The sequence below is a fragment of the Girardinichthys multiradiatus genome, chromosome 1, assembly GCF_021462225.1.
Source record: "Girardinichthys multiradiatus isolate DD_20200921_A chromosome 1, DD_fGirMul_XY1, whole genome shotgun sequence".
NCBI classification, from domain to species: Eukaryota; Metazoa; Chordata; class Actinopteri; order Cyprinodontiformes; family Goodeidae; genus Girardinichthys; species Girardinichthys multiradiatus.
In genome coordinates this window covers 7,280,266-7,302,531 of record NC_061794.1, presented here as the reverse complement: position 1 = coordinate 7,302,531, position 22,266 = coordinate 7,280,266, and the positions used below count along the sequence as shown (strand labels likewise).

The 22,266-nt window shown below is 38.9% G+C and overlaps 3 protein-coding genes across 3 annotated transcripts; 2 read left to right on the top strand and 1 right to left on the bottom strand.

Annotated features, from left to right (window-relative positions):
- The first annotated feature begins 589 nt into the window (after positions 1-589).
- Positions 590-10,985, top strand: LOC124872768 (troponin C, skeletal muscle-like). The gene is made up of 6 exons (XM_047373097.1): positions 590-723; positions 3,530-3,584; positions 3,800-3,943; positions 4,688-4,802; positions 8,874-9,010; positions 10,821-10,985. The coding sequence occupies exons 1-6, from the start codon at positions 721-723 to the stop codon at positions 10,850-10,852; spliced, it is 486 nt and encodes a 161-aa protein (XP_047229053.1). The 5' UTR covers positions 590-720; the 3' UTR covers positions 10,853-10,985.
- A 1,545-nt stretch (positions 10,986-12,530) lies between these two features.
- On the top strand, positions 12,531-17,445 carry tnnc2.2 (troponin C2, fast skeletal type, tandem duplicate 2). Its single transcript, XM_047373110.1, has 6 exons — positions 12,531-12,643; positions 13,584-13,635; positions 14,473-14,616; positions 14,910-15,024; positions 15,142-15,278; positions 16,888-17,445. The coding sequence occupies exons 1-6, from the start codon at positions 12,641-12,643 to the stop codon at positions 16,917-16,919; spliced, it is 483 nt and encodes a 160-aa protein (XP_047229066.1). The 5' UTR covers positions 12,531-12,640; the 3' UTR covers positions 16,920-17,445.
- A 3,041-nt stretch (positions 17,446-20,486) lies between these two features.
- Positions 20,487-21,322, bottom strand: taf13 (TATA-box binding protein associated factor 13). The gene is made up of 2 exons (XM_047368268.1): positions 21,189-21,322; positions 20,487-21,108 (listed from the first exon to the last, which is right to left on the bottom strand). Exon 2 carries the CDS (start codon positions 21,102-21,104, stop codon positions 20,727-20,729), a length of 378 nt encoding a protein of 125 aa, XP_047224224.1. The 5' UTR covers positions 21,105-21,108; positions 21,189-21,322; the 3' UTR covers positions 20,487-20,726.
- Positions 21,323-22,266: the final 944 nt, after the last annotated feature.

Genomic DNA, 22,266 nt, shown 5'->3' with positions numbered 1-22,266 from the left:
ATAACTGAGAAGGGGAAAAATAGTCACAACAAATAGTTTTTGTGTCAATAAAAATCACAGAGTAATGCTTTACTTGCCCAACCTATGTTTAGCCAAAAATGGCTAAACAATGTGGGGGGAAGCTGTATGAGCGCACAGCACTCCTCAGGTTACTGAGATTGTAGAAACACGTCAGCGGAAGTGTGGACAGTGAAACATGGAGATGGATGGGTCAACAGGGATGTGATGGTGGAGGAGGTTAAGAATCTGTGCCTGCAGGGAGATGATAATGCCTGCATGTTTGTTTGAATCTATGTGAGCGGGCATGTTCTCTGGTTCCTGCACAGCATATGGAATCAAGAGTCTATCTTTAAGGAGATGCTCGGTTGATCGTGTGTCACAATAAGCTTCAGCTGCCTTGAGCTTGCCCTGTGTTTTCTTTTTTGACTAAATGTCAGCGAGCTTATCTGTAATCTAAGTATGGGAGGCAGGGGGATCCAAGGAGGGGTCCATCAGTAGATTGTAAGAGGGCACAATCTAAAGCTGAACTTGATTGGCCGGCTCTGACAAGGAGGGGGACCCTGGCCCAATCATCAACATTTTTAGTAAAATGATACTTGGAACAGAGGGTACTTATGAAGTAGAATAAAGTCACGGTGCCACCTGAACTGTGCAGAGTGAAGAGTTTTCTTTCCTGTCGTCTGTTGTCTATACCAGTGTCTGACCAGAAAACCAAGCGCCATGGTAAGAAAGTGAAGACAAAGAAGAAGATGAGCAAAGATGAGAGGAAGGAAGTGCAGGTTTTTTTATCCTTAAGGATTTTACTTTGATGGTGATAAAACAAGAAAGAAGATGGAGATGATTATCTGAAGAAGCTGTTTTAGCTAAATCTAGCTGAAAGTCTTTTTCTGGAGAGCTGCTGGATTTACACACAAGTTGGGCTTTCTGTTGTTGGAGTTACTGAAATTCTTCTGAGTTTAATCTGGGCCACACACTGGCTGCAAACAAAGCTGTTTCTCTGAGCTCAATCCGGTTCCTGAAACAATTTTACAGATTCCATCTCTGTATCTCTTTGTAGATCTGTACAAATATAGCTAAACTGCTGTTGTTTCCTGTAGCAGCCTAAATTACATGAGACTGACATTTGTACAGGAGGGAGCGATGCAAAAGATAAAAGCGCACAGCTGTGTAAAGAGAGAAGGCGTGCTGTCTTTTCCGCCTGTTCTAAATTAGAATGGTCACCTTGAGAAAATCCCTTTCAAATCCTCATCCAAGTCTCACCTTACAAATAGCTCAAAGGGAACTATTGGCTGGGTTGGTACGATCATCTGCATGTTGCAATAGTGTTAAAAAGCTTTCAGGAAAATAATAAAGTAATTTATTAACTGTTAGAAAATGTGGGAGTTTAGTTTTCAGACTATAAAAACAAAATTAGAGTGAGTTATACATATGTAACTTAGTTTCCCTGGTACTGTACAAGGACCTTGGACAGAAAATGTTTGGTTTTCTCAAAACATTTCTAAATGACAGTTTCAATCTATTTGTTTTATAACTTAAAAACAGTCAAATATAGATGTTAAAAAGAACAGTCATGTATCTGTTATAAGTAAGGATGTAAAAACAAGCTCAGATGCTACTTAAGTAAGTTCCAAGTTTAAGATCGGTTAACCCGGATCAGAATACTCACATATCCCTCTGGAGTTGAAGAATATCACTAACATGTTGAGCCAACTGCTGCAGGATTAAAGCTGTCGTCTTGCTGATATAAAGCTATTTCCAATCCTTAGCTGCCACTTGGTCATTAATAGCTCTATCTCTGCCTTTCTGTGGGGCCTTGCTATGCAGACATGCATCTTTACAAATTTTAGCTCACTGAGAAATCCAACGTCTACTGGCAGCCATAGTATTCTAGACACTCATCATGGGGACAGATGTCATTTAGTTTTGGGCTTTTAGGGATTGATTTGACCCATTCTTTTAGGGGGTGGAATGAAATACAAATTCATTGATTTCTGAAAACAAGAATTACAATAGCGGTCAAAAGTCTTAGCATCACTTTCACATTTAATGGTTTTATTTATGTTTATGGCTATTTACATTGTAGTCTTTCTTCATTTTTATTCCATCTACTTTGTGCAACGGACCTGTATCACGAGCAAGTAAACAGAACCTGAACATAATGGTACCACCATCTTGCTTGACAGTTGCTACAATTTTCATTGGTTTGAAAGCCTCACTTTGACTCTTCCAAACATTCTTGTTGTCATTGTAGCCAAATTGCTCAATTTTTGTCACGTCTCACCATATAACTTTTCTCCACAAGGTATTGGACTTGTCCATTTGATTGCTGAAAATCATATTTTAATATGAAGGAATTAATTTTGGAGCAGAGGCTTTTGTCTTGGTCTGCACTCTATGTCTATGGAGATATAACACTGGTGTTTCAGTATCTTTGATTGGAGCTTTGAGGGATTCTGGGTTGTTCCTAAACATCTTGACCAATATCCATTCCACTGAGGGCGACAGTTTGGATTAGATGGGTAAACATTTGACAAAATCTTTGGGTATGATCCCAAACACACATAAAAATAGTTTTAGAATGCATAAAGCAGGCAGACATTACTCTTCTGGAAAAGCCCAAATTTCAACCCAATTGAAAATGTATGGGCTATTGGCTATAGTATTCAAAACTTGTGCAATCAGTTCCGTTTTTTTATTTGCAGAAATGTAAACATAACATGCAGAGGAACCTACAGCCTGATTGCAATTTTACAGCAGACAAAAGACCCATTTAAAGGAGGTCAGAGTGTTACAGGAATTGTACTAAACTGTATTTCCACATCAGATAGCATGCTCTTGCTTCAAATAGGGAAATCTTGTTAAAGTCTAACTTTTAACCCTGAGTAATGGACATTAGGTGAAGGTATAAAAAGAGAAAAATCCCTTCTACCATCTTAGAAAGCACTATTATTGTCAAAAGAATAAGTAGGAGCCAGCAGACCAAGTAATATTTTAGTTAAAACTAACTAAAACACATTGATGAATTTCTATTTATGATACAGAAAAAAAGATTAGTTTACGAAGAAGAGAGGAATGACACAATGTTGTTTAGAGATGTTTCAGAAATTATTATATTTTTTCTAAATGCTTTTGAATTCAATCTCTGTAAGCAATCACAGTTTGATTAGAAATAAAATAGCTTTTTTTTAATGTGACATTTCATGCAACTTCAGCACTGAAAGGATTCAAGTGGATAGAAAAAAATGTCAAAACTTTAGATGTTTTTCACAAAAGAAACAACTATAGGAAATTGCTGCATTATAATTATATTGTTAGTTTTCTTGTGTTACACTTTAGTTTTTTCCCCTCCTTGCTTTCTTGTACCTTTACCTTCATTGAATTATTATCTGCCGAGGCTTTAAGTATCTCTAACTATTTCTGCCATGAGCTAAAACAGGATGCAGCAATGTACCAACTTCTCTCAGCAGACATAATGACCACTTTTTACCCTTTCCTTCTACTTCTCTTCTCTCTTCCTCGATCTTCCAAGCCCACTGACGCCCAAACTGATGCGCGCTCCTTCCTGACTGAGGAGATGATTTCAGGTCTGGTTCCCTCCATTTTTCCTGCTAAATGTCTGACTCTGTTACCCTTGTATAAATTCTTTCACATTTTCAGAATAACCTGCTGATTTGTACCAACTGGGGTAAAACAATAATATGTTTTATGCTGTACTTCTATAGATGCAGGGCCATGGGAAAAAAAACATTGCAGCACATGCATCTCATCTGATTTTCAACTATCTCTTCCTGTTGGTCAGAATTCAAGGCTGCCTTCGACATGTTCGACACAGATGGAGGTGGTGACATCAGCACCAAGGAGCTGGGCACCGTCATGAGAATGCTGGGTCAGAATCCGTCTAGAGAGGAGCTGGATGCCATCATTGAGGAGGTCGATGAAGATGGTAAGGATGCAGTAAAACAAGAAGGTTGAGCTTTTGTTGTACTTTGGCTTTATGCCTACCATATCTAAGAACTAGTGCTCCAGTGCTCAAAAGGCGGTGCCCTGCATGGTTTAAGTGTTTTCCTGCTCCAACACAACTAATTAGAAGGGCTGGATGACCGTATCAATATGCCACCAGGTTCTGCAGAGCAGGTCATGTAGATCACAAGACCTGCCAAGACTAAAGTTGGACACATGTGATCTGAAAGCTCATTCATTGTCAGGCCTGCTATTTAGGGCTGCAGTCAGTAGTAGTTTTGATGTGGGCCTTGTGGGTAGTTGCCCAGGGCGACATTGGATTGGTTGGGGTGGGGTGTGTCCATGTACAGTGATAAATAATTTTCCTGCACGTTTCTATTGCTTTTATGCGTTTTGTTTTGTCAATGAGAGTCAATGCCTCCTGCTTGCTGCTAAAAAAAGAGAGACTATTTTATGTGATTAGTGTGGGACTGCACTGTTCTTATTAGCTTAGGAAAGAAACTCAGCTAAACAGATAAGCACCGAGTCAGTAGAACTATCTATGGAAATGAATAACAGAGTACATATAAAGTTTGTACAAATATTGTAGCTCCATTGATGGCTTTCACCGGGAGAGAAACAAGGTTAAACACAGAATAACCAAGTGCATCATCTTTAGAAAAACCACATGAAGTTATTTACAGAAACAGTAATATGTCGACTCTGTCCTGACTCCATGTCTCCTCAGGCAGTGGGACTATCGACTTTGAGGAGTTCCTGGTCATGATGGTGCAGCAGCTAAAGGAGGACCAGACCGGAAAGAGCGAAGAGGAGCTTTCAGAATGTTTTCGCATTTTCGACAAGTATGACTCTCACTAAGTTAAACATTACATTCAGTATTTTAAAATTCAGGGTGCACCAGACTGAAACAGATGAATATCAAATACCAGAAGAAGTGAAATAGCACCGCATTTTACCAAGGTCAGATGAGTCTCAGCCTTTCCACAGGATCCAAAATGATCAGCATCACAGTGAGGCCTGATTTGATATGTACGAAATAAAGATAAACGATCCTCTAGCATATTGCAAGACTACAAAATGTCCATTACATACAAACAAGAGAGCAGAGTAGAGAGGAGGCCTGGGTCAGATGAATTTTGAAGAGTACACAATTAACTACAAAACAGAAGATGCTGAAAGCTAATCCTCAAATACTGAAATTAGTATTGCTCCTGTTCCACAAATGAAATTATTCATATTAGTGGAATACAACACAATGTTAGCAGATATCAGTGGTTTACACTTTCCCTAGAGACTATAGTTTGGTATGGTACTGTTTTGTCCAGCTAAACAACGTTCATGTTTCTATGTGAAGTTACCTTGATTGCACCTGCCGACTGTATTAATCCACTGCAGCTTGCCAGTCCAGTCTAGCTCAAGAAAGGAGTAAAGTTTTGGATATTGTGTCAGTTATGCAGCTGCATTGAAGATTATACAGGTCCTTCTCAAAATATTAGCATATTGTGATAAATTTCATTATTTTCCATAAGGTCATGATGAAAATTTAACATACATATATTTTAGATTCATTGCACACTAACTGAAATATTTCAGGTCTTTTATTGTCTTAATACGGATGATTTTGGCATACAGCTCATGAAAACCCAAAATTCCTATCTCACAAAATTAGCATATCATTAAAAGGGTCTCTAAACGAGCTATGAACCTAATCATCTGAATCAACGAGTTAACTCTAAACACCTGCAAAAGATTCCTGAGGCCTTTAAAACTCCCAGCCTGGTTCATCACTCAAAACCCCAATCATGGGTAAGACTGCCGACCTGACTGCTGTCCAGAAGGCCACTATTGACACCCTCAAGCAAGAGGGTAAGACACAGAAAGAAATTTCTGAACGAATAGGCTGTTCCCAGAGTGCTGTATCAAGGCACCTCAGTGGGAAGTCTGTGGGAAGGAAAAAGTGTGGCAGAAAACGCTGCACAACAAGAAGAGGTGACCGGACCCTGAGGAAGATTGTGGAGAAGGGCCGATTCCAGACCTTGGGGGACCTGCGGAAGCAGTGGACTGAGTCTGGAGTAGAAACATCCAGAGCCACCGTGCACAGGCGTGTGCAGGAAATGGGCTACAGGTGCCACAATCCCCAGGTCAAGCCACTTTTGAACCAGAAACAGCGGCAGAAGCGCCTGACCTGGGCTACACAGAAGCAGCACTGGACTGTTGCTCAGTGGTCCAAAGTATTTTTTTCGGATGAAAGCAAATTCTGCATGTCATTCGGAAATCAAGGTGCCAGAGTCTGGAGGAAGACTGGGGAGAAGGAAATGCCAAAATGCCAGAAGTCCAGTGTCAAGTACCCACAGTCAGTGATGGTCTGGGGTGCCGTGTCAGCTGCTGGTGTTGGTCCACTGTGTTTTATCAAGGGCAGGGTCAATGCAGCTAGCTATCAGGAGATTTTGGAGCACTTCATGCTTCCATCTGCTGAAAAGCTTTATGGAGATGAAGATTTCATTTTTCAGCACGACCTGGCACCTGTTCACAGTGCCAAAACCACTGGTAAATGGTTTACTGACCATGGTATCACTGTGCTCAATTGGCCTGCCAACTCTCCTGACCTGAACCCCATAGAGAATCTGTGGGATATTGTGAAGAGAACGTTGAGAGACTCAAGACCCAACACTCTGGATGAGCTAAAGGTCGCTATCGAAGCATCCTGGGCCTCCATAAGACCTCAGCAGTGCCACAGGCTGATTGCCTCCATGCCACGCCGCATTGAAGCAGTCATTTCTGCAAAAGGATTCCCGACCAAGTATTGAGTGCATAACTGTACATGATTATTTAAAGGTTGACGTTTTTTGTATTAAAAACACTTTTCTTTTATTGGTCGGATGAAATATGCTAATTTTGTGAGATAGGAATTTTGGGTTTTCATGAGCTGTATGCCACAATCATCCGTATTAAGACAATAAAAGACCTGAAATATTTCAGTTAGTGTGCAATGAATCTAAAATATATGAATGTTAAATTTTCATCATGACATTATGGAAAATAATGAACTTTATCACAATATGCTAATATTTTGAGAAGGACCTGTATGTTGCTTTGTTTCCAAGACTGATAAACTTACTCCAATGACATACTTACCTTTCCAAAAAGCTCAGGGTGATATGACATCTTTCTTCACCCATAAAATCTCACCTCAAATAAATCCAAGCTAACCTGTTAACTCACTCACCAGTGATATTCTAGAAACTGCAGTCTCTCCTTGCTGTCTTTCTTGACAGCAACATATCTTGCTTGCCAACTGGAGTTTCTGCTGGAGATCAGTAATAAAGTATGTTGCTTCAACACGGGTGAGGAACATTATATGTCAGGGTATGCTGGAGATGTGTTGGACCAAGGTGCAGAACAGCACGAGGAAGTGGCATGGTGAGTTTAAAAGTTAATTTTGAAATGAAGCCTAAATTTACAAGAATCACTGAGATAAATACAGGCAGGTAACAGTCCTGATAAATCCCAGTTTTGCTGCTGCTGACAATGTTGTCAGCAGTTTGCTTTAGTGTTATCCTAATGTTATTTTTTTACTAGTTGATTTGATGAGTCATTAATCTCTGATAGTAAACTGTAGCACCATAAAATCAGTAGTTCTTCAGCTACCCTCTGTGCTGCTCCATCTCCCATACAAGATCTGCCTTTGAATATCTAAGTACAGCAGGCAACACAGGTCCAATGCCACAGACAGCTAGAGGGCCGCAGCGACCAATTCAGCCTCTGTCTCACTCTGAATATTATTGTAAAGAGGGAAAATTTCAAGACAAATTCAGATTTGATCAGCAAAATAATGTGCACAGCCATTAATACAGAAAACCAGGATGTCACTGGTAATATTGGGTGTGTAAAACATGGCAGCAAGATTTGTTTGGCCTATAGTACACTAGGCAAATATCAATCATTCAGAGTTAATGCTACATATCATTTAAAATTGCAATGATCTAGGCCGCTACCCCACACCTGAAATTGGATGTGGAGCTGCCTTCATTAAAGACAGTTTCCCATGTTTCCATAAGAGAGTTGTTTTATCATGAAGGGAGATGGCGCATGCGGTTTATGTAGAGAAACATTTCTAGGCTGAACATGATGAACACTTGCATCCATCTACCAACCTTTGACTACTTCTCATTTTCAGCTGTGAGATGTTTAAGGGGTTTCTTGCATGAAGAGCCTGTTTCAAGTCTCCTCATATAATCTCAATTAGATCAAAATCTGGGCTTTGACTCAGAAACTTGATTTGTAATACAAAGACGAGCTAAACAGAACCCAAAGATATATGGTAACCGCCACAGTAAATCCAGGAGGGTTTTAGTTGCATGTATTGTTTTAATGTGATGGCAGAAACTTCTCACCTCCATCATGGACTACAGAGGTAGTAAAACCTTCTCCTGCTCTGCACCATGAACCTGGAATGATCTTCAACAGGAACTGAAACTGTCGGATCAAAGTTTTTTCAGAGATTTTTTTACTCGTTTAAAAAATCTTGTCAGAAACTTCTAGCCCTTGTTTTTAAATATTATTTTTTTATTAATGTTTTTTCTCATTTGGTGTTTTCAACAAGGTGATACTGTGTTTTAGTAAGCCTTGTTTTGAAAGAAATTAAGAAAAAATAACATCTCATACATATTTCATTGTTTGCTCATTGCTGGTAGAAAGTCCCATTTATTACAATATTGCTGTTATAATGAAATTCCACAAACCACACAAACATGGCTCCTTGAATAAAAAAGTATTAATGAAATGTGCCCTGACCTTTAACGATACTGTAGACTTTTATCAAGTATAAGCTGGGTTTAATTGTGTGGTGGTATGAAAGAAAAAATAAATAAGAAGATGCAAATTGTATGTGTTTTCTATCTCTGTCTTTGCAGGAACGGAGATGGCTTCGTTGACAGAGAAGAATTTGGAGATATCCTTCATATGACTGGAGAACAGGTCACAGAGGAAGATATTGATGAAATGTTTGGTGAATCGGACTCAAACAAAGATGGAAAAATTGATTTTGACGGTAAGATTGAGCTGTTTAGCATTGTGAACATTTAAAAAAATGTCAATTATTTATTATTCATCGTTTGCTCCCAAACTGTCAAACTTTGTTGTAGTCTTTTCAGCTGGTCTTGGTCAGTTGTTCCTTCTGAAGTTGTTAAGTTTTTTTTGGACATTGGCTGTCCAGTACCCGACTACTTTTAAAGAGTAAAAGTCTGGCTGCCTAAAGTAAATGTAAAGAAATTAACGCAGGTTTAAAACTATTTTCTTTTTAATTGTTTGTGTACGGATGTACACGACTACTTATTATCACTTGCCCGAGGAAATAATTGTACTGTGATAGATGACAGTATATACTGAGAATTTTATTATGTCAGATATAAATAAAACGTTTATATGACTCTTTCTTGGAAAAGGCTGCCTGTCCTTAAAGTCTTTCTTTCAAAAGCAGCCATGCCTGTCTGGTCATTCAGTTTCTCATATTTGCCTTATATTGCCAATGTATTCACATCCATTAACATTTTTATCACATTACAGTCATAAACCCCAACGTATTTTATTTAGATTTTAAGTGAAGGCAACATAATGTAGTGCTCATTGGTGAAATGGAATGGAAATGTTAAATGGCTTTTAGAAAAAAAAGTTGTGGAGACGTTTAAGGCAGGGTTAGGCTTAATAGCAGCAGCCAAAGCTTTGAACATCTCACAGAGCTCCGTTCAATTCATCATTTGAAAATAAAAAAGTGTGACACACCTACCAAGGCATGGCTATCCACCTAAACTGACAGGCTGAAAAGGAGAATAATCTCTAGGGAAGTAGCAGAGAGGCCTATGGTAACTCTGGGGGAGCTGCAGAGATCCACAACTCAGTTTGGAGAATCTTTCAATCTAACTATGAGCCATTCACCCCACCAATCCTGAATTCCCATTTGCCACAAGCCATATCACATATGTGGAAAAAGGTGCACTAGTCAAATAAAAACTAACTGGCCAACATGGAAAATGCACCATGAAAACACCATCCCCCAAGTAAAGCATGGTGATTACACCATCATGCTGTGTGGATACCTTTTTCAGCAGAGACAGGGAAGCTGGTCAGAAAGATGAATAAAGCTAAATACAATGAAATACTGGAGGAAATCCTATAAGAGGTTATAGACTCGAGACTGGGGCGAGGGTTTACCTCCCAGCATGACAAAGATCCTAAACATAAAACCATGTTTGAAAAAAAGTTTGACATAAATCCAACTGAGAATATGTGACAAGACTTGGAAGTTGCTGTTAACAGCTTGTAGTTCCAGTGGCAGCAAATTTTGGTTCAACAAAGTAGAAAGGGGGCTGAATACAAGTGCAGGTCATGCATTATTTTCTCTTTTACAGTTTATTATATTATATATCATATTTAATGTTGCTTTATCACATGACATCACAGTAAAACACACTAAAGTTTGTGGTTGGAAAAACATTCAAGGGGTGTGAATACCTTGCAGCGCAAGACACTAAAGATACTCTTACAAGCCAACACAGATTTACTAAGAAATCATGTGTGACACTGAGGGCTTCTGGGTGTAAAACTGAGTGCAAAATGATCAGTGAATATGGGAAGCATGAATAATAATGCAAAAAACGTTATTCTTATACAAAAATATAAAAAGAATGCAAGGAAGCCAGAGTATTCAATATTCACACTTAATGAACAGACTTCATTGGTACAATCGGTTCTGAAATTCACTGAGAGAATATTTTATTAATGTGCTTAATTGTTTCTTTAGCACATCTGTGTTCTGATCTTTGTTGAGATGGTTGATGGACATTGTCTGTCTCTCCCTCCAGAGTTTCTGAAGATGATGGAGAATGTCCAGTAATGAGCCCAGTCCTACATTCCTTCGCTATAAAGCGTCTTGAGTAAAGAAACTCTGCAAAAAGCAAACTCTAAATACCACAAATATAAATCCCATGGTTAAAATAATATCTGTGAAATAAATTTCTTCACCCCCAGTCAGTGTTTCTTCTCCTCCTTCTCATGTGAAACACAGTCTTGTGAAAGATTTCTATAAATATACATTCAGACCATTTAAGAAGAAGATGCTTCCTTGTGCAGGCCTCTCAGCTGTCCTGTTGGCAGCTGCCATGTCTAAAGAAATGCCACACCAACTGGCTTAAACCCTCACTCACTTTCAACCTGCTCACCCTCAGAACTGAGTCTGTTCGGCACCATGATCTCTGCTCTTTAAATAAACCAAGCTTCTTCTTTGACATGCTGCTTATTTTCCTCGTTTTTCTAATTGCATACACATCTAAATACATTTCTGAATGCATTGAAAGGTTTTATATGCATCACTCTTTCTAATCTTTCCCACCTTCACTGGGACATTTAGCCTTGATCACAACTATCTGTCTAACATACGTCCGCAGTTGGTAATCTCAGTCACATGAAATACAAGCCCATGAATTTTCTAAATTATGCTCACTATGAATGAAAAACAGCTGGTCCTATCTACCTTTTCTCTACATTCACATACAACAGAAGCCTCCACACTGAGCTTTCACCTTTATGTGCATCATCCCTGATCCCATTGAACACCTCTAAGCTGTTATATCTGATTAGAAATAAACTCTAGGTTCAAACTAATGTCTTCCAGTTTGCTGTATAGTTCTTTGCTCCGAATCAGTCTCCTAACGCAGCGATCAAAGAACCCACAGGCTCAACCAGCAGCCCTAGAGGCAGAGCAGCCAGGCTCAAAACAAGCAGTCACAGCGCAGATGGGTTTGTTCCCCTGAGGGAATGTGCCGATCTTCTTCAAGGTTTATAGCCTGCAAGCCCCCCACCACCCTGTCTTCCCTACTGCCCAGCTTCTCAAAATCTGTTTGTCCAGAATATGAAGTACCCCCTCCCCCCTAACTGAGGCCAAACTTGGAGCATCATGTTGTGCTTCTGAGCACCCGGATGTACGGGGGGCTCACTTTGCACCCCTGTTTAGCTGAAAATCTCTCATCTATTCAGGGCACAGCAAAGGAGGGGTCAGAGCTGCGGAGATGGGTCCCTGCACACAGCACGTGTGTCACACACAGATTGAAAGTTCATCAACACAAAACCAACAACCCACTAAAATAAATGAATGGGCAACAGTGAGGCCTCTCCTGTTGACTGTCATTTGTTTACGATGCCTGAACAGAAATCCCAGCTGAGAAGATCTGTTCTGAGAGAAGACCTTCTGTTTGTCTGTGCCTTATCAACTCTTATCACCCTATTGCTGGAATATGATAATTGTTTCTTCATTCTCCCGAAAAGCCTCCCCTAGCCCTCTTGCCTCTCCTCAGATTTACACTTTCCTCAGTTTTCCTAGATTTCCAGATTGCTAAAAAGGTTTCTTTTATTCAGGCTACACTCCAAGCTGCTGGGCTTCATGTACCTAGAGTGGCAATCTCCAAGGTGTGATTGGCCTGCCCTGGCCCCAGAACCCTAAAAGTTCAGGATACTAAATCTGGAATCCTGTGAGATGCAGTGGGTGGGGCCTGGCTCCCCCCGTTTAAAGTGTGTCTGAACCTTGTCTTGATGTCTAGTCTCTCTGTTGAGGTGCACACAGATTGACCACTCCTTTGGGCTTTTCTTTTTACATCAAATATTTGGTGGGGAAAGCTAATCCATCAACATGGTAAGAGGAATTAATTTTGTCCATGACCTTTCTGAGGTGTTCAGAGTTAATCAGTAAACCAGGCATGTATTTGTTTGTAACTCACATTAAAACTCTGTTGTAATGATGAAGTAATAAAAGAATGTGAAGGATTAAAAGTTTTTTGGCTTAGTTGTTGAGACGCAGCTTTCATCAGCTGGTGGCAATCTAAAGTTCATCTGTACATTTGATTTTTTTTTATAGCTTGTTTAAGCTTTTACAAATTGAAATATAAAATATTATCTCTCTAAATGCTGATTTTGATCATTTGTGCAAAATTCTGTCTAACCTATTAAAGATTCATTTATGACTTAGTAAGTTAGTCTGTTGCAAATACTCCTAATGCTGAACACTGCTTGCTGATGAGGAGCAGGATGGAGTGTCAACTGGGAAAGTGCAGATTCTGCTTAGGAATCAAATTCCAGGGGATTGGATGTCTCCAGGCCATATAAAGGGAGCTTAATGTGTTGAGCCTGAAATAGCTGGACTAATTTTCAACAAGATGCATTAAGCCCTTTTGAGACAGGGCTGCTTTATGATGCAACATGCGACTTTTAGAAGAACGTTTTTCTGCTCATGAAAATTATTGATAATAAAACCTGAAATAAATCTCTCAAACTGATTATTGCTTAAAATTCATTTTTACTGTATTGATAACCCAAGAATTCTAATGTTTTTCACTGCATTTCTGCACCAATGGTTTTTATTATTTAGAATGTAGTTTAAGGATGTTTTTCTGTAAATCAATAATCTTCTGTCCAAGAAGTAGTGATAAAGGAGCTGTAGGAGCCGACCGTGAGGAAAATTGGTGCTTTCAACTAGAGTCTCCTCCACTGCTGTGGACTGAATCAGAGTTTAGCTGAAGACAGGTTTTTAGACGAATAATGAATCCTGGAGTGAAGTAACCCCTGTTTTCTTGCAGACTGACGCGCAACAAGAGGCCCGCTCCTACCTGAGCGAGGAAATGCTGTCTGGTGAGTAAACTAATAAAACAAACCGCTAGAAACCAATAACAATGGTGTAACAATTGGCCTCATTGTTTCACTGAGTTAAATGACATTAAATATTTTTGTCATTTACTTGTTAAACTGAATTAAATTAATCAAGATAGGTTGCTCATCTTGTTTGACCTTTCATGTTAAAAAAATAAATAAAAAAATAAGAATTTAGGTATGAAACATCTGTTAATTGGCAAACTCAGGGTTAGGAAGCTCAGCTGGCTAGCAAATTAGACTTTAGCATTAGCAATGTGGCTAAACTAGCTAGAGCTGGATTCAAACTTTATTCTTGTTGCAACACAAAAACTTCTCTATCGCAAGTCTAATGACATGTCTTTCTGTTGATTACGTTAAAATATTCAGTTAAATTCTCGTCAAAAATATTTAGAAAGGACTTCTTCACATAATTGTTAGAAATAAGCAACCATTATGCACTGCAAAACAAACCTATGATACTTGACTGAAAAAGTAATTGTTCCAATGGCTAATACCCTCCAAAATATTTCTTTATAGTACATGAAATTATCAGTTCACATAAAGAATAATACTCGGCTATAGTGCATAAAATCTCTCAGTAGACACATGCTAGTGATAGCAAATCAAATGGGGAGAGACTTAGTTGCAAAATGGCGATTAATCAATCGGTTACTATAGCAACATGCAGTGTTGCTTGCATTTTAATGATAAAAGGAAATGATGCTCTTACATCATCATGTCCTACATTGATGATGAAGTGCTTAGAATTCGTAATTCAATTATAACACATAAATCGGGCAAATTCTGCACACAGACTCTTGTGTTTATTGCCTCCAGAGTTCAAAGCCGCCTTCGACCTCTTCGACACCGATGGTGGCGGTGATATCAGCACCAAGGAGTTGGGTACCGTGATGAGGATGCTGGGCCAGAACCCGACAAGAGAGGAGTTGGATGAAATCATCGAGGAGGTCGATGAAGATGGTGAGAAAAAGGAAAAGACGCAGCCATCCGCTGTGCGTGAAAACTGTTTTCCTTTTACGCACAGGAACATTGAACTGCCCTTTAGGCAGAGAGAGAAATACACACTGATTGTAATAAATGTCTTGTTTTGGGTGTTTCTAAATTTCTGCTTGGCCCCTTTCTGCTTATTGGATATTTTCAGATATTGGCTAATTTAGGCTTTTTATGGGTTTGCGTAAAACGCTGCGCAAGAATCAGCGTCCAACAGAGCTCACAACACTAATCAGGCATTTTCTCTTCTTGATAACCTTCAGGGAGCGGTACCATCGACTTCGAGGAGTTCTTGGTCATGATGGTGAGGCTGCTCAAGGAGGACCAGGCCGGCAAGAGCGAGGACGAGTTGGCAGAGTGCTTCCGTGTGTTCGACAAGTGCGTTCATTGCGACTGTAGTTTGGATTAGAGTCAAAACGTCTTGCTTTAGTCCAATATCTTGTCTTAAAAATTTTTGTTTTTACAATTCTGTAATTTTCAAGTGCGTTCCCACAGGAATGGTGATGGATACATTGACAGGGAGGAGTTCGCCCTGATCATCCGCAGCAGCGGGGAGTCCATCTCAGAGGAGGAGATTGATGAGCTGATGAAGGATGGAGACAAAAACACCGACGGCATGTTGGACTTTGACGGTACGTGGGTTATAATAATGATAAAGGAGAGATTATATTTGTAAACATAAAAGACTCCCAGGGATTGATCTTTGAACAATTTGTTCTTTTACATCATTCTAAATGCAAAAACATTAACAGATTCTCACTACACTCTAAAAACTAATGGGTTAAAAATAACCTAGTTTAGGTTATTCTACTAACTCAATTGTGGTTAAAATATTGCAGTTGATTTAACACAATAATGTTTGGGTTACAGGTTTGATCCCATTGGGTTTTCCACCAAAACAATGTGTTAGAGTGTCTAATGTCAGGCAGCCATCATAGCTATGAACATTTTAGGAGGTGTTTTTTAAATAACGATAAAAATGTCTGGTTAACACATTTTCTCAAGATATGAAAATATTTTCTCACTACTTTAGAATAACAAAATCCATTTCCTGTGATAACACGATATTGCTTGGGTTAAAATGTTCTGCTTCTGAGTTCACAAGATGACTATATTGGTTTGTTGATGAGGTCAGTAATGATGTACAATGCTCCGTAGAAGCGGAAACAAAATCATAGAGATATTGAAGGATTTAACCAATAGGATGGAAGAATAACACTACTTTTGAGCTCCAAAACAACGCATTTATCCTAGGCAAATATTTCAGTTTCACAAGAAATTACATTTTGTTATTGTGAGATATAGAGAAAATTATCTTAAAACAGCAACTTATTTTTCTTATATAGGTTTTTATATATAGGCTTGATTCCATGGACAAATATCTTGTAATGTTTTCATTGATGTCTTCATAGAGAGACCTATTCAATAAATTAAAATATTATTGAAAAGTAAATTTCTCCCTGTGCATGTGTGGATGGATGGATGGATGGATGGATGGATGGATGGATGGATAGATGGATGGATGGATGGATGGATGGATGGAAGGAAGGATGGATGGATGGATGGACGGACGGACGGACGGACGGATGGATGGATGGTTAGTTTTTGTAGTAACTCAGTTAACTAAATGAAACACATTTTATAGATTAAGAACACAGTTGGAGGTTTTCAAGCCTTTTTTCAGTTAATTATGATGATTTTCCACCTAAAGCTAATGAAAACATGACATTTTGATTAGAATATTACATCAGACCAGTAAAAAGCGCATTTATTACAAAAATTTTGACTTTTTCAAAGGTATGTTTTATACCTACTTAAACCTTGTTAAGCCTGATATCACTAGCTTGCGCTAGCTACACGGCAGGTAAAAGGTTAATGTTGTCTTACGAGAATAAACTGGTTTTCTAGTGTGAACTAAACTCAGCCCACTTACATTAACATAATTACACAGAATTACTTTACCATCTTCTCATTTCTTACTTCATCCAGTTGAAAAGGTTCAGTAAAGTCTGATCAGTTTGTTGTAAAATTCAAAATTGCGGTCTGTAAAAAATATTAAGGCTTCTTCTAGTGTCTTCTTTGTCTCAACAAACTGGGTCACAGCTCTTGACCCAACATCCAATCTCTGTCCCAGCACCATAAACTCAGCATTTGGATTAAATGAATAACCTGTAGCTTTCGGACTTTAACTGCTAGTGATCCTATTGGGTAATTTTTTTCTATCCAATTTCTCTTTTCCAGAATTCCTCAAGATGATGGAGAACGTGCAGTAAAATAAATAGGACTCATGGACATTCCTCCAACCTCCTGTGAAAACTCTTTCTGAATAAATCTGCACCACGCTCTACCCTTCCTCTTTTTCAATGACCCACAAAAAAACCGCCAATGACACATTGTCCCCATTGTCCACCTGGTTCACTGCCTCCTTCTCCATCCTTGCAGACATCCTCAACAGACAGCTAGGACACCTCGTTGGGGGAGGTCGCTAGCTGGGCTACATTAACCCCTGACTTGCTGATAAATGCAGACAGTTTTATCATATTTACTGTGCTGATGCTGTATCCTGTGAGTGGACAGCAAAGTTGCAGTGAGGAGATTGTCTCCAAACACCATCTGCTGCATGTATGACGACCCCCCACATCCCCCCAACCTCTCCTCTCTGCTGGTAAAGCTGCGATCTAGATATAGTCTAGAGAGATAGGCAGCCTGTTACCTGCTGCATAGACCAATGAATTCAAACACTTTACTGTGCAAAGAAGTAACTTGCTTGAACAGAATAAATGAACTAACACATGCTCACTTGTAGTTGGTCTGTCATAATTATGGTCTGTGTAAAAAAAAAAGTTTTGTTTTTAGGAATTTAAATAAAATCTTTTTGTTTCTTTATTTTTGTCAATTTCAGAATTTGTGTTCATCCCTATGGAAGCCCATTTCTGCCACTCTGATGAGTCTGCCACTCTATCTCATAATTATGACTTAGCTATCCCTTAATAAGATAGCTAAGTCATATTAATGAGATACAAGGTGTTTTTTTTTTTCATCAGACTGGCAAAAATGGGCTTTCATTCATCCCAGTGTGCACTGGCCAAGGAAACTAAATGGTTTCAGCAGTGTCCAAGTTTAATGTCCACAATTCCTAGCTGTGACCTTGCAGGCTAACCTCAGTTTAAATACTTTGAACCTTTTAAGAAATTGTTAAAAATGTCACTACATTTTTAAAACAATGTCCCTTTTCAGAGGACAGGTCAGCAGTGGTGTCTTTTATATTTATTTTTAAACACACTAAAACACAGGCTGCACGGTGGTGCAGTTGGTAGCACTGTTGCCTTGCAGCAAGAAGGTCCTCAGTTCAATTCCTGGCTGGGGGTCTTTCTGCATGGAGTTTGCATGTTTTCCCGTGCATGCGTGGGTTCTCACCGGGTACTCCGGCTTCCTCCCACAGTCCAAAGACATGCCTGTTAGGTTAATTGGTTAATTTAAAATTGCCCTTAGGTGTACAGGTCCTTCTCAAAATATTAGCATATTGTGATAAAGTTCATTATTTTCCATAATGTCATGATTAAAATTTAACATTCATATATTTTAGATTCATTGCACACTAACTGAAATATTTCAGGTCTTTTATTGTCTTAATACGGATGATTTTGTCATACAGCTCATGAAAACCCAAAATTCCTATCTCACAAAATTAGCATATTATTAAAAGGGTCTCTAAACGAGCTATGAACCTAATCATCTGAATCAACGAGTTAACTCTAAACACCTGCAAAAGATTCCTGAGGCCTTTAAAACTCCCAGCCTGGTTCATCACTCAAAACCCCAATCATGGGTAAGACTGCCGACCTGACTGCTGTCCAGAAGGCCACTATTGACACCCTCAAGCAAGAGGGTAAGACACAGAAAGACATTTCTGAACGAATAGGCTGTTCCCAGAGTGCTGTATCAAGGCACCTCAGTGGGAAGTCTGTGGGAAGGAAAAAGTGTGGCAGAAAACAAAGCAAATTCTGCATGTCATTCGGAAATCAAGGTGCCAGAGTCTGGAGGAAGACTGGGGAGAAGGAAATGCCAAAATGCCAGAAGTCCAGTGTCAAGTACCCACAGTCAGTGATGGTCTGGGGTGCCGTGTCAGCTGCTGGTGTTGGTCCACTGTGTTTTATCAAGGGCAGGGTCAATGCAGCTAGCTATCAGGAGATTTTGGAGCACTTCATGCTTCCATCTGCTGAAAAGCTTTATGGAGATGAAGATTTCATTTTTCAGCACGACCTGGCACCTGCTCACAGTGCCAAAACCACTGGTAAATGGTTTACTGACCATGGTATCACTGTGCTCAATTGGCCTGCCAACTCTCCTGACCTGAACCCCATAGAGAATCTGTGGGATATTGTGAAGAGAACGTTGAGAGACTCAAGACCCAACACTCTGGATGAGCTAAAGGCCACTATCATCCGTATTAAGACAATAAAATACCTGAAATATTTCAGTTAGTGTGCAATGAATCTAAAATATATGAATGTTAAATTTTCATCATGACATTGTGGAAAATAATGAACGTTATCACAATATGCTAATATTTTGAGAAGGACCTGTATGAATGAGTGTGTGCATGGTTGTTTGTGTGTTGCCCTGTGATGGACTGGCGACCTGTCCAGGGTGTACCCTGCCTCTCACCCATAGACTGCTGGAGATAGGCACCAGCTCCCCTGTGACCCACTATGGAATAAGTGGTAGAAAATGACTGACACTAAAACACTGTTTTTCAGTTTTAAAAAAATCTGTAAGAAACCTGAATGTCCCAAACACTAACCGGATTTCTAACAATCCAAAATAAGAAAAATCTGTCTGACTCGGTCGTGGAGAAGAACAAGGTCATGTTTGAATTTTACCACATTAAAATATAAAAGTTCATCCAACTCCTCTGGAAAAGGCTGGTAGAGCCAAAATCCAGTAACATGGACTGATTTGCTGACGGTCACCCAGGCATATGCATTCAGCCTTGTATTCCTCTCTTGGTCTAGTGCTGCTTTTATCCTTGTATATGCACTGCTGTGAAATATTAATAGTTCCTCTTTTTGTTGCACCAAAATTTTTCAAACTAATTTTAATTTCATAGATGAAATGAGAAAAAAAAACAACATAGTTTTGAAATGTGGATTTCATTTCTTAATGAGAAACAAGCTACCCAAACCAACCTAGTCATATGTGAAAAAGTAATTGTCCCCTAAACGTATTACCTGGTCACGCCACTCTTGTGGGAACAACTGCCATCAAGTGATTAATGCAATGACCAGTAATGAGTCTCTTACATTGCTGTTATGGTCAAACTACAGCATCTTAGATCTAAGGCCACTACAAAACCCAAATGTTGTGAGCCTGCCAGAGGTGCACTTTCTGGTGTGTTTTAGATTTTTGTCCAGGTTCATTACTTCGGTATGTTTAAGCTTACGACACAAGAACAGGATACATGCTTTTATCACTTATGACTAAAGATCCAGGTACTGAAGCATCAAAGCAGCTACAAACCATCAGCAATGGTTGTTGTCTTGGCTCCTGTAAAGATTTTAACTCAGGATCTTCTTGCTGAGCAGCAACAACTCTAACCCCCAGACTGTGTAGCTTTTGTACCCAGAAGAAAAGGATTTTTTTTTTCCCTTTCTGGAAATCTTATTAAGCTTCACATAGATTCCAACCAGTGTTACAGAGTACTGGATAGGTGCAGGCAGCGTAAATGCTTTGCTGGATGATTGGCATGAATTGAATGTTCATTTGTTTTGTACCTTGCAGACATAACTATTGCTGCTTATGTCTACTTGGTTCTGTTGTACAAAAACTAGTCAATTATAACAAATTGCAGTTTACTTTATTTAAGCAGTTTCAGATACAATAATATGGAAAATTGTTGGGAGACTTTGGCATTGCCTATTATTGATCTATGATTGCAAGCCACTGAAAAACAGAGTTTAGGAAGTCAAGTTGAACAAACTAATATAAAAACAAACAGTCATGAACTACTGAAGCTTTAACCAAAAAGAAACGCTCCTTCTCTTGGATGTATCAGCATCATGTGTCCATATCTGTGACCACTAAGAGCCATAATTGGCTTCGTCGAAAGCTTTCCGGGCTCTCTTCAGCTCCTCGTTCATGGTCAGCAGATCTTTGACACGGGCGAACTTTCTGGGATCCTTGCGAATCAAAAAAACGATGTCCTCCACCTGGACGCGTCCCTGCCGCCCGATGGACATGGCTTTATGGGTCATCTCCGTGATGAACTCGATCACCAGGTCCTCCAAGATGTCCACGGACTCCGTGTACGGGTTCTGGTCGTCGCCGAAGCCGTACATCATGCAACGGAGCTCCTTAGAGAAGAGTCTCTTCCTTCTGCCGTGGCCAGCGGCGTCTACCCCGCCGGAACCATCATCCAGCTCCTCCTCGAAGCCCGGCTCGTCCTCCTCGTCCGCCATTAATCTAGAAATATGCACAAGCATAGTGGTTTAACGTCATTTAACCTTATAAAACCAAAATCTCAAACATATAAAAGCGCTTACATAGCTGCCTTGGTGAACTGAAGAGCAAGCCCACAACAACAACAGCCTGTAGAGTGTCTGAATTCCTATTTCCTGCTTGTGTATTATAGGCCGCTTTTAAACATCTTCTGAGTACATTACCGCCACCTGTTGGACTGGAGTGTAGGCAAATAAATTCTTTTTTTAACAACTTTATTTGAACAGAGAATAACAAACTCAATTTCTAAAACAAATATAGAATTAAGATGATACTTTTTTTTTTTTATCATACCTCAAACTTATAGTTATACTAAAGTGTCCACAAGAGAGAAGTTATGGAAAAAAGGGAAAAAAACAACTACAAAAATAAAAAACATTACTAAACAAATAAAAGTAGAAAAAGCAACTGATACAAGTTTTTTGGCTTGGGGCTTCTTACTTGTTTTAAGTGAATACCTTAACATATGAAGTTATTTTTGAAAAAATGGTTCACAGTGTTTTAGATTTAGCATATGTACATCTATTAAAATAAAATAACCATGATTTTTTTTTAACAGGGTTTTGTTAGTTAAAAATTAAAATAAATTACAATTAAAAAAATATATTAGCATTAAGTTTTGGAAATGTACATTTATATATTAAGTGTGTATAAGAAAAAGTTGAAATTGTGTCCTTAAAGCCATTTTTACTTCTGTCATTAAGTTATTTTTACAAGGTCAGGGTATATTATTTTTGTAAGATGTTGTCTTAAAAATATGATGTTACATTTTTTATTAAGCAAATCTAATTCATCAATATAAATATTTGGTAAATTAACTTGGTTTATTTACATTATTCTTAACTAGGAGTATAAATAGAACAGGGATATCACTAGTTACTCTATGATATTGATTTATTGTACATATTAATTGTGCAAATGAAGTTGAGATCTTTGGCTTTTGCACTAGGCAAGAAACCCAAATAAATAAATCATTGAAGGAATTTAAGGAATTTAGAGTAATTCTGAATTCAGAGACAGTAAAAAAAAGACGAAAATCTACCAGTGGTTGAACGATCCAATTATGACATAATATGAAATGAGGGAGCAGCAGTCTACTCAACCATCCTGCTGGTTTTTGTA